This window comes from Oncorhynchus tshawytscha, linkage group LG04 (genome assembly GCF_018296145.1).
Source record: "Oncorhynchus tshawytscha isolate Ot180627B linkage group LG04, Otsh_v2.0, whole genome shotgun sequence".
Lineage (NCBI taxonomy): Eukaryota > Metazoa > Chordata > Actinopteri > Salmoniformes > Salmonidae > Oncorhynchus > Oncorhynchus tshawytscha.
Window position 1 is genome coordinate 46286373 of NC_056432.1, and position 13261 is coordinate 46299633.

The window sequence follows — 13261 nt, forward strand, 5'->3', positions numbered from 1 at the left end:
ACAATCTTGCAAATGTATGTAATAGCTTATCTATTTTTTCCCACACAGATATTCTACACTGAGTGTACAAAACATTAAGAAGAGATTTTTCCATGACCTAAACTGACCAGGTGAATCCATAATCCCTTATTGATGTCACTTGTTAAATCCACTTGAAACAGTGTAGATGAAGGGGAGGACACAGGTTAAAGAAGGATTTTTAAGCCTTAAGACAATTGAGACATGGATTGTGCATGTGTGCCACTCAGAGGGTGAATGGGCAAGACAAAAGATTTAAGTGTCTTTGATTGTGGTATGGTAGGCGGTGTTAGGCGCACCGGTTTGTGTCAAGAACTGCAATGCTGCTGGGTATTTCACGCTCAACAGTTTCACGTGTGTATCAAGAATGGTTCAACACCCAAATACGTCTAGCCAACTTGATACAACTGTGGGAAGCATTGGAATCAACATGGGCCAGCATCCCTGTGGAACGCTTTCGATGTAGGGTAAGATTTGAATACCCCTGCCCCACAGCATGCTCTGTGAGCTCCCTTCAAGTCCTAACCTTCCCTCTAGAGGTCACTAACACAATACACACACTACCCCCTCAGACACATGTTTCAATACCCACAGCTAACACAGAGGATTTATTAGAGAGAAACATGTCTGTCTTGTGTACTGTACTGACATCTGTTTTGCAGTTAATGCAGACTCCTACCACAGCAGTCTGTCATTTCTCTCAAGCATGGCCAGTCAAGACTAGCTTATTACTACACACACACACACACACACATTGCACACACACACACACACACACACACACACACACACACACACACACACACACACACACACACACACAGTTCTGTGTGTATTGCAAGGGTGGAGAGCAGTGCATACTGAGACCATACACCACGTTGAAAGAGCATGGCGCTTTGAGGCTTGCAATGCCAGGATTGTGAGTTTGATTCCTGGGACCACCCATAAGTCAAATGTATGCGCGCATGACTAAGTTGCTTTGGACAAAAGTGTCTGTTATTTGAACTCTGTGAAGCATTTATTTGGGATGCAATTCGAGTGGCGGTGCTCATGAGAGCCAGTTTCATCACAGTGCTTGATGATTTTTGCGGCTGCACTTTCAAAGTTCTTCAAATTTTCCGGATTGACTGACTTTCATGTCTTAAATTGATGATGACCTTCGTTTCTCTTTGTTTATTTCGCTGTTCTTGCCGTGCGGTAGCAGAGAGAACAGTCTATGACTAGGGTGGCTGGAGTCTTTGGCAATGTTTAGGGCCTTCCTCTGACACTGCCTGGTATAGAGGTCCTGGATGGCACGAAGCTTGGCCCCAGTGATGTACTGGGCCATACGCACTACCCTCTGTAGTGACTTGTGGTCGGAGGCTGAGCAGTTGCCATATCAGGCAGTGATGAAACCCATCAGGATGCTCTCGATGGTGCAGCTGTTAAACCTTTTGAGGATCTGAGGACCCATGCCAAATCTTTTCAGTCTCCTGAGGGGAAATCGGTTTTGTCGTGCCCTCTTCACAACTGTCTTGGTGTGCTTGGACCATGTTAGTGTGCTGGTGATGTGGACGACAAGGAACTTGAAGCTCTCAACCTGCTCCACTACACTCCCGTCGATGAGAATGGGGGTGTGCTCGGTCCTCCTTTTCCTGTACTCCACAATCATCTCCTTTGTCTTGATCACGTTGAAGGAGAGGTTGTTATCCTTGCACCACAGGTCTCTGACCTCCTCCCCATAGGCTGTCTCATCATTGTCTGTGATCAGGCCTACCACTGTTGTGTCATCAGCAAACTTAATGATGGTGTTGGAGTTGTGCCTGGTCATGCAGTCATGAGTGAACAGGGAGTACAGGAGGGGACTGAGCACGCATCCCTGAGGGGCCCCAGTGTTGAGGATCAGCATGGCGGATGTGTTGTTACCTACCCTTACCACCTGGAGGTGGCCCGTCAGTAAGTCCAGAAACCAGTTGCAGAGGGAGGTGTTTAGTCCCAGGGTCCTTAGCTTAGTGATGAGCTTTGAGGGCACTATGGTGTTGAACGCTGTGCTGTAGTCAATGAATATCATTCTCACATAGGTGTTCCTTTTGTCCAGGTGTGAAAGGGCAGTGTGGAGTGCAATAGAGATTGTAGTCTGTAAGTTTGCAAGCCCTGCCACATCCGACGAGCGTCGGAGCCAGTGTAGTACGATTCAATCTTAGTCCTGTATTGATGCTTTGCCTGTTTGATGGTTCGTCGGAGGGCATGGCGGGATTTCTTATAAGCTTCCGGGTTAGAGTCCCGCTCCTTGAAAGCGGAAGCTCCACCCTTTAGCTCAGTGCGAATGTTGCCTGTTATTCATGGCTTCTGGTTGGGGTATGTACGTACAGTCACTGTGGGGATGATGTCCTCGATGCACTTATTGATAAAGCCAGTGACTGATGTGGTGTACTCCTCAATGCCATCGGAAGAATCCCTGAACATATTCCAGTCTGTGCTAGCAAAACAGTCCTGTAGTTTATTATCTGTTTTATATGACCACTTTTTTATAGACTGAGCCACTGGTGCTTCCTGCTTTAATTTTTGCTTGTAAGCAGGAATCAGGAGGATATAATTATGGTCAGATTTGCCACATGGAGGGCGAGGGAGAGCTTTGTACGCGTCTCTGTGTGCGGACTATCTAGAATTTCTTTCCCCCTCTGGTTGCACATTTAACACGCTGATAGAAATTAGGTAGAACTGTTTTAAGATTTCCTGCATTAAAGTCCCTGGCCACTAGATATCGTGCACCAGGTGTTGTTTACATATATGCATAGGCCCCTCCCTCGTGTCTTACCAGAGGCTACTGTTCTATCCTGCCGATACAGCTGGAGGGTTATACACTCTATGTTCTTAATGTCGTTGTTCAGCCACGACTCGGTGAAACATAAGATATTACAGTTTTCAATGTCCCGTTGGTAGGATACATGTGCTTTCAGTTCGTCACATTTATTTTCCAGCGATTGAACCTTAGCTAGCAGGACGGAAGGCAAAGGAAGATAAGCCACCCCTCGCCTGATCCTCACAAGGCATCCTGATCTTTTTCTGTGAAATCTCTGTTTCCTTCTCCAGCGAATGACCAGGATCTGGGCCTGGTCGGGTGTCTGTAGTATATCCCTCCCGTCTGACTCATTGAAGAAAAGCTCTTTGTCCAATCTGAGTTGAGTAATCGCAGTTCTGATATCCAGAAGCTCTTTTCGGTCATAAGAGACGGTAGCGGCAACATTATGTACAAAACAAGTTACGAACAACGCGAAAAAACAAACAAAATAGCATGGTTGGTTAAGAGCTGATAAGACGGCAGCCATCCCCTCTGGCGCCATCACTGTAAATGGAGCTGTGGAGATAAATAACAGTTTTAGAATCAAATGCAGACTCCAGTTTGCTTAAAAGTATTGTCACAACCCTGCAGTCCAAAGATGCATGAATTGTGCAGGATATATTATATTCATCCATTCTGGAGGGAAAATTAGAGTTTAATAAGACTGTCTGGCTTACAGGATTTAGTTTAACCTTTTTGAATTATATATTTTCATTATAATGCAGAAGCTGGCGATATTAACTATTCTCCTGTTGTGCTGTATTAGATAGACAGAGGACAGATCACTATATGTTTTATCATAAAAAAATACATATTTATTGAAACTCTACTATTACACTAGGCTTTCAAGGCCCCCAATTCATTCTTAGAATTTGACTTTTTGTATGTAAATACCGTTTTTTTTCTGTTAACTTTTAGAGAACAGTTAAATCAATGTGTCCAATCCGGAAGAGTCCACTCTGGCAGAGGGGGTTGAATACAATATTATCGTACAAAGTAGGTACAAAACGTTCCTATGTCGGAATAAGATTACACAAAATAGCCCATTAAACATGTCAGTCATTCAATCCGTTTGTAGACGACCATTGAAATTGAAATAGAAATGGGCAACATTAGTAGAGCTCTCAATTTCATCTCGATATTCATAAAGTAGGCTAACTGAGTTCAAAGTCTCCTCTGAGGTGCATTTATTCCGCCAAACAGTTGTAAAACGTTTCGTTTTGCAACTTAAACGAGAGTTTGTATTGGACAAATTCAGTTAGGTCCCTCCCCGTTTCGTTCCGTTTGCTTCCGTTTAAGAAACATTGACGGATAGAATTACACCCCAGTTGTTGGTAAGAACGTTTCGGTTCCCATCGTTATCACAGCAATAATTTTAAAGGATCTCGGGAGTTGACGCCGGAGGAATTGCAGCGAGCTAGGGAAGTCTTTTAGGACCGCAGTCACAAGCCATGTTCCATTTTAGAGACTAGGATAGGGTATATTTTAAGAGATACCAGTTCTACAAGCCATAATTAAGACACTTGTTTTACGGTTTAACATAAGGCCACAGTGTTTCACAACTTTTACAACGCAGAATGCCTGTGAAAGGAGGCGGAAGAGTGGCTGTGTATCCAGGCAAGGGCGAACATGTCGGAGTAAGTCAACTGTAGTTCGTTTTACCATTACAGACTGTAACTTTTAGCATACCGTATCGCTGTATCTTAACCCGCTGCGTCCCAAGAATATGCTGTAGGTATTTGTATTACATATATATTTTAGGAGTTTTACGGTCATGAGGGGGTGATCGGGTGGCTGTACCTTTGCTACGTATGGAGCAACCAACGTTTATAACCTTGTGAATTCACCTGTAGAGTTTCGCCCTCTCGGCCAATAAGAATGACGCCTTGAAGTATTTAGTCAAATATTTGCACTTGTTGTCAAGTAGTTGTGCATTATTTACACACAGTTTAGATTCCTGTGATATATAATATTATTTGACTACTTTTATTCTGTTTAAATTCATTTGAAAATAAGTGTGTGTGTAGCCTAATTTCATGTTAGGCCACATCAATTCAGAAGTGTGTGTGTGGACGGACGCACCCCAAAGGCTCTCTCTGTACTTGGCTCAGTATTGTCTGTCTGTCTGGCCCCAGCAGGGGATAAGCTTAGAGTACACAGATTGCTGGAGCGGTCAACCATTACGCGTTGGGTGCGTGTGTGTATGTCGGTGAATATGAATGTATTTACAGTATGTGTGTATTTACCAGTGTGTGTGTGTGTGTGTGTGTGTGTGTGTGTGTGTGTGTGTGTGTGTGTGTGTGTGTGTGTGTGTGTGTGTGTGTGTGTGTAACGGGTGGATGATGATCACATTGCTGACCTCATAAAACCCAGTCCTCTCAACCCTCAATATGGCATTTGTTTACACGGCTACTGTATTAATTCAGCAATAACAGGCAAGTGCTGATGAATATCTTATTCATCAGTCTAGTATTAAAATCCTGTCTTTTCAGCATGTGATTATCACTATACTCTAAATCCAATAAAACATTTTACAGACCCACTTTAAAGAAACTACTTGTGCAGGCTTTATTGCACATTTGTTAAGTCTTCACAAGCACTGTCACACATTTCTGAAGAATCCATAGCCTATATGCCTTATAGAGGCTTTTAAAGATGGAACAATTTAGCTATTGAGACAAATCTTGCTTGTTTGTTGAAATAGCTTGTGGTGAGTGGATAATTGTTATACAGTCACTGTCAACCCTCCACACAGCCTCAATGGGTGCCACTGTTCTATCTGCCCAGCTGTATCGACAAGAACCATCGCTCCATTCTAGAGTGAGTAGCTGTTAAAGTACAGTAGTGTGTTTGTTACAGTAGTGTCTGTTACAGTAGTCACTCTCTATTGGGTGAGGACTTCAGTCATACAGTAGAACTTTATTTGAATTTCCAGGAGGTGATAATACATGTTAACTAGATGCACATTGATTTTCAATGTGTCCTTCTGAGGGGAAGAGTGTGTGTTACAGTGTGTGTGTGAGTCTGTAGGAGGAGCATGTGAGAGCTTGTGAATGTTTGCACGTGAGTACAGTATGTAGGCCTACTTTGTGTGTATGTATGTATATATATATATGTGTGTGTGTGTGTATGTTGCTTCAAGGTCCCACATTGGAGAGAGACGTGTTCAGAGCAGACCTAAGGATGGGTGTGTGTGTGTGTGCCAGGGGGGCTCGTGTCTTGCTGACCTCTGTAGCGTGGAGCAGGTGGTCCCGTGGCAGTTCTAATCTCCCAGGGAGCTGTTTGGCTTCACCCCCCCCTTTCACACGCCACTGACCAACACACACACACACACAATCTGATCAGCCCCCCAGCACTCAATTAGGACTATAATTAGGATGCTCACAAACTGGAGTAGGGTTTCTAAAGGGACAGTTGAAGAAAGAAATTACTGTTGCAGTAAATATTACCTGCTACACCGAGTATGTTAGAATGTATTCATGTTACTACCTTTCTAGAGGTTATCATGTAATCAGTGGTGGAAAAAGTACTCAATTGTCATACTTGAGTAAAAGTAAAGATTAGTGATGCGCCGATATGACATTTTTGGCCGATTCCAATATTTTCCATGCCAAAAAACCCGATACTGAGAGCAATGATTTAGATCATTTTAAATATTGGTTAAGAATAATGAAAATGACTGCAGTTTCTACTGGTCATTGTTTTCAGGCTGGTTGTATTGGTGCTAGCGAGGTACAAAGGCTAAAGCTAGCTACCCAATCAGAAGTTGTGGTCGAACAAATAATTATTTATTACCAACGTGGTATTGTAAACACATCGTTCGTGGTCGGTATTTGCTTGTTTGCAGACTTTTTTTTGTACAGCATTGACAGTGCTACAGATATTAGTGGTGACGCTTGGCTTGCAAATGCAAATTCAGAACACACAACATTCTATAATAGAACTGTGATGTTCCAAATTAAAAGCCTATTTAATGCGTCAAAGTGTTTTTTGACTTGTCAAATCATGTTATTTGTGTAACGGTTTTCTAGTGGTGATGAGAGAGAGTCGGACCAAACTGCAGCGTGTCGATTGCGATCCATGTTTAATATACCAAAGAAACACGAACTTACAAAAAAACAATAAACGAAACCGAAACAGCCTATCTGGTGCAAACTAACAACGAGTACACATAGGACACTAAGGACAATCACCCACGACAAACTCAAAGAATATGGCTGCCTAAATATGGTTCCCAATCAGAGACAACGATAAGCACCTGCCTCTGATTGAGAACCACTCCAGACAGCCATAGACCTTGCTAGACAACCCACTAAGCTACAATCCCAATACCACCACCAAAACCCCAAGACAAACACACCACAATTACAAAAACCCCATGCCACACCCTGGCCTGACCAAATACATAAAAATAAACACAAAATACTTTGACCAGGGCGTGACAGAACCCCCCTAAGGTGCGGACTCCCGAACGCACCTCAAAACAATAGGGAGGGTCCGGGTGGGCGTCTGTCCATGGTGGCGGCTCCGCGCGGGACGTGGACCCCACTCCTTTAATGTCTTAGTCCCCTCTCCCTTCGTCCCTGGATAGTCCACCCTCGCCGCCGACCATGGCCTAGTAGTCCTCACCCAGAACCCCACTGGACTGAGGAACAGATCGGGACTGAAGGACAGCTCGGGACCGAGGCAGCTCGGGACTGAGGGGAAGCTCGGGAGTGAGAGAAAGCTCAGGAGTGAGAGAAAGCTCAGGAGTGAGAGAAAGCTCAGGAGTGAGAGGAAGCTCAGGAGTGAGAGGAAGCTCAGGAGTGAGAGGAAGCTCAGGAGTGAGAGGAAGCTCAGGAGTGAGAGGAAGCTCAGGAGTGAGAGGAAGCTCAGGAGTGAGAGGAAGCTCAGGAGTGAGAGGAAGCTCAGGCAGGTAGATAGATCTACCAGCTCCTGGCTGGCTGGTGGTTTCAGCAGATCCTGGCTGACTGGCAGATCCTGGCTGACTGGCAGATCTGGAAGAGTCTGGTTGACTGGCAGATGAAGAGTCTGGTTGACTGGCAGATCTGGAAGAGTCTGGTTGACTGGCAGATCTGGAAGAGTCTGGTTGACTGGCAGATCTGGAAGAGTCTGGTTGACTGGCAGATCTGGAAGAGTCTGGCTGACTGGCAGATCTGGAAGAGTCTGGCTGACTGGCAGATCTGGAAGAGTCTGGCAGACTGGCGATGCTGGGCAGACCGGCGGCGCCGGGCAGACTGGCGGCGCCGGGCAGACTGGCGGCGCCGGGCAGACTGGCGACGCTGGGCAGACTGGCGGTGCTGGGCAGACTGGCGGTGCTGGGCAGACTGAGACGACGCTGGGCAGACTGACGACGCTGGGCAGACTGGCGGTGCTGGGCAGACTGGCGATGCTGGGCAGACTGGCGATGCTGGGCAGACTGGCGATGCTGGGCAGACTGGCGATGCTGGGCAGACTGATGGCGATGCTGGGCAGACTGGCGATGCTGGGCAGACTGGGGGCACTGGCGGCGCTGGGCAGACTGGCGGCACTAGCTGCTCCATATAGGCTGACAGCTCTGGCGGCTTCTTACAGACTGACCGCTCTGGCGGCTCCGTGCTGACTGGCAGCTCCTTGCAGACTGGCAGCTCCTTACAGACTGACAGCTCCGTGCAGACTGACAGCTCCGTGCAGACTGACAGCTCCGTGCAGACTGGCTGCTCCATGCAGACTGGCTGCTCCATGCAGACTGACAGCTCTGGCTGCTTCATGCAGACTGACAGCTCTGGCTGCTCCATGTAGACTGGCTGCTTCATGCAGACTGGCAGCTCGGGCTGCTTCATGTAGACTGACAGCTCTGGCTGCTCCATGCGGACTGACAGCTCTGGCTGCTCCATGCAGACTGACAGCTCTGGCTGCTCCATGCGGACTGACAGCTCTGGCTGCTCCATGCGGACTGACAGCTCTGGCTGCTCCATGTAGACTGGCTGCTTCATGCAGACTGGCAGCTCGGGCTGCTTCATGTAGACTGACAGCTCTGGCTGCTCCATGTAGACTGGCTGCTTCATGCAGACTGACAGCTCTGGCTGCTCCATGCAGACTGACAGCTCTGACTGCTCCATGCAGACTGACAGCTCTGGCTGCTTCATGCAGACTGGCAGCTCTGGCTGCGCTGAACAGGCGGGAGACTCCTGCAGCGCTGTGTCGGAGGAAGGCTCTGGCTGCGCTAAACAGGCGGGAGACTCCGGCAGCGCAGGAGAGGAGAAAGGCTCTGGCTGCGCTAAACAGGCGGGAGGCTCCGGCAGCGCTGTAGAGGAGGAAGGCTCTGGCTGCGCTAAACAGGCGGGAGACTCCAGCAGCGCAGGAGAGGAGAAAAGCGCTGGCTGCGCTGAACAGGCGAGGCACACTGAAGGCCTGGTGCGTGGTGCTGGAACTGGTGGTACTGGATCGAGGACACGCACAGGAAGCCTGGTGCGGGGAGCTGCTACCGGAGGGCTGGGGTGTGGAGGTGGTACTGGATAGACCGGACCGTGCAGGCGCACTGGGGCTCTTGAGCACCGAGCCTGCCCAACCTTACCTGGTTGAATGCTCCCGGTTGCCCTGCCAGTGCGGCGAGGTGGAATAGCCTGCACTGGGCTATGCAGGCGAACCGGAGACACCGAGCGCAAGGCTGGTGCCATGTAAGCCGGCCCAAGGAGACGCACTGGGGACCAGATGCGTAGAGCCGGCTTCATGGCATTTGGCTCGACGCTCAATCTAGCCCGGCCGATACGCGGAGCTGGAATATACCGAACCGGGCTGTGCACCCGCACTGGAGACACCGTGCGCTCCACAGCATAACACGGTGCCTGCCCGGTCTCTCCAGCCCCCGGTAAGCACAGGGAGTTTGCGCAGGTCTCCTACCTGGCATAGCCATACTCCCTGTAAGCCCCCCAAGAAATTTTTGGGGCTGACTCTCGGGCTTCCATCCGCTCTGCCGTGCTAGCTCCTCATAATGCCGCCTCTCTGCTTTTGCTGCCTCCAGCTCGGCTTTGGGGCGACAATAATCTCCAGGCTCATTCCAGGGTCCTTTACCGTCCAATTCCTCCTCCCATGTCCATAACTCCAGGTGGTGCAACCTCTCCCACTGTAGCTGCTGCTGCTCCTGCTGCTGCTGCCTCTGTTGCCTCTTCTCCTGTTGCTCCTTTGGGCGGCTACACTCCCCTGGTTTAGCCCAGGGTCCTCTCCCGTCGAAGATCTCCTCCCATGACCAGAAATCCTTGGTGAGCATCTCCTTTTTCGGCTGCTCCTGCCTGTTGACACGCCGCTTGGTCCGTTGGTGGTGGGTGATTCTGTAACGGTTTTCTAGTGGTGATGAGAGAGAGTCGGACCAAACTGCAGCGTGTCGATTGCGATCCATGTTTAATATACCAAAGAAACACGAACTTACAAAAAAACAATAAACGAAACCGAAACAGCCTATCTGGTGCAAACTAACAACGAGTACACATAGGACACTAAGGACAATCACCCACGACAAACTCAAAGAATATGGCTGCCTAAATATGGTTCCCAATCAGAGACAACGATAAGCACCTGCCTCTGATTGAGAACCACTCCAGACAGCCATAGACCTTGCTAGACAACCCACTAAGCTACAATCCCAATACCACCACCAAAACCCCAAGACAAACACACCACAATTACAAAAACCCCATGCCACACCCTGGCCTGACCAAATACATAAAAATAAACACAAAATACTTTGACCAGGGCGTGACAATTTGATGGATCGTTTTTGACATCCAAAGACCCAAACGGCGTTCCATTGTGTGTCGTGAAGCTAATAGCAGTGACGCTATTACTGTGTAACTCCGGTAGGGCAACGTGTACCGGTGCTCGACCAGTCGGCGAAAGCAAACATCACCCATGACAGAGAGGTTGATTTGTCAAGGGCATTGAATTCCATCATCTTGGTGTTAATGGATTTTGCCTTTGAGTAGTCTCGCTGAAATATTCTTACTCTTTCGAATGACTGCTCGACTTGATGACTGCTCGATCCACACAGCAGACATTGTGGGCTAGGTTAGGAATGCTGTGTTGCACATGTAGCGCAACATTTTACGTGCCGTCATTACGTTATATAGGTATGCACGTCAGCTTTGACATCGGTTTTGCACATCGGCGTTAAACTAGGCATCGGGTCAACACCAATGTTGGCATTTGTAGCTAATATCGGCCTATTCCGATATGTTCACCGATATATTGTGCATCCCTAGTAAAGACACCTTAATAGACAATTACTCAAGTAAAAGTCACCCAGTAAAATAGTACTTGAGTAAAAGATTTAAAGTATCCTGTTTAAAATGTACTTAAGTACAGGGATGGAAAAATTACTCAAGTGTCATAAGTAAAAGTAAATGCTATACATAAAATTCCTTACAATTATGCCGTATGGTTTGCTTAATATATGTTTATTTTTATTTTTTTGTGGACAGACGGGCACACTCCAACACTCAGACATCCTTTACAAACGCAGTATGTGTTTAGTGAGTCCGCCAGATCAGAGGCAGTAGGGATGACAATGCGTTAAATTGATATGTGCGTGAATTGGACCATATTGCTCTCCTGCCTGAGCATTCAAAATGTAACGAGTACTTTTGGGTGTCAGGGGAAATGTATGGCAGTAAAAAGTACATATTTTTATAGAAATGTAGTGGAGTAAAAGTTGTCAAATATAAATAGAAAAGTATAGATACCCCCAAAAACGACTTAAATAGTACTTTTTAATGTACATGTGACAAAAATATAAACGCAACATGTAAAGTGTTGGTCCCATGTTTCATGAGCTGAAATAGAATATCCCCGAATATTATTTCTCTCAAATGTTGTCAACAAATTTGTTTACATCGCTGTTATGGAGAATTTCTCCTTTGCCAAGATAACCCATCCACCTGATAGGTGTGGCATATCAAGAAGCTGCTTAAACAGCATGATCATTACACAGGTGCACCTTGTGCTGGGGACAATTAACGGCAATTCTAAAATATGCAGTTATGTCACACTACACAATGCCACCGATGTCTCAACTTTTGAGGGAGCGTGCAATTGGCATGCTGACTGCAGAAATGTCCACCAGAGCTGTTGCCAGATAATTGAATGTTAACTTCTCGACCATAAGCCACCTCCAACGTCGTTTTAGAGAATTTGGCGGTACGTTCAACCGGCCTCACAACCGCAGACCATGGGTAACCACGCCAGCCCAGGACCTCCACATCCGGCTTCTTCACCTGTGGGATTGTCTGAGACCAGCCACCTGTACAGCTGATGAAACTGGGTTTGCACAACTGAAGAATGTCTGCAGCAACTGTCAGGAATCGTCTCGGGGAAGTGCACGTCATCCTCACCAGGGTCTTGACCTGACTGCATTTCAAGTTCAGCATCGTAACTGACTTCAGTGGGCAAATGCTCACCTTTGATGGCCACTGGAGAAGTGTGCTCTTCACGGACGAGTCCCGGTTTCAACTGTCCCGGGCAGATGGCAGACAGCGTGTATGGCGTTGTGTGCGCTAGTGGTTTTCTGATGTCAACATTGTGAATAGGGTGTCCCATGGTGGTGGTGGGGTTATGGTATGGGCAGGCATAAGCTATAAACAACGAACATAATTACATTTTATTAATGGCAATTTGAATGCACAGAGATACCTTGACGAGATCCATCACCTCCTGTTTCAGCCTGATAATGCACATCCTGATCATTACAAGGATCTTTACAGAATTCCTGGAAGCTGAAAATGTCCCAGTTCTGCATATTCACCAGACATGTCACCCATTGAGCATGTTTAGGATGCTCTGGATTGACGTGTACCACAGCGTGTTCCAGTACCGGCCAATATCCAGCAACTTCGCATAGGCATTGAATTTTTTTTTTTTTCTGTGTATTTTTGCTTAAGTACATTAGACCACTGCATGTAGTCCAACTTGACACACCCTCCACCACATCATCTCATGGAGAGGGAGTGGACAGAGTTAAAGATTCCTCTGAGTACCAAATGGCACTCTATTCCCTATAAAGTGCACTACTTTTGACCAGGGCCCATAGGCAATAGAGTGCTTTGTGGGACATTGCCCACATGTCCTCCCTCCTGTTGCCTTTCAACTCAACTCTCAGCTCCCTCCCTGCTAGGAGAGCTGTTCCTCTTATCTGTGTAAATAATCTGGTGGTGAGTGTATTCTGACCGGAGCTAGCACTCATATACACTTACTGGTAAGCATTTCTCTTTGGTGAGGCAAAGGGCATGGGACAGGGGGCCAAAGGCATGCTGGTGTTGAAATCAAACCCCTCGTGGGGAACACATTTGCACCAAATTGCTCGGAGCCATCTGATTTCTGATTGGCCGGATCTAATGGTGGTGCAGAATTCTGATTGGATGGTCTGGGGTTGTTGCCATGAAGAGCAGTGCC

The 13261-nt window shown here is 47.2% G+C and overlaps 1 protein-coding gene across 1 annotated transcript in view; it reads left to right on the top strand.

Annotated features, from left to right (window-relative positions):
- The first annotated feature begins 4153 nt into the window (after positions 1–4153).
- LOC112249540 (tight junction protein ZO-2-like) overlaps positions 4154–13261 on the top strand; it is a 103594-nt gene continuing 94486 nt past the window's right edge. The window contains exon 1 of the mRNA XM_042320808.1: positions 4154–4476. Within this exon, the coding sequence (XP_042176742.1) occupies positions 4417–4476 (60 nt within the window). The 5' untranslated portion in view covers positions 4154–4416. The remainder of the gene's footprint in view (positions 4477–13261) is intronic.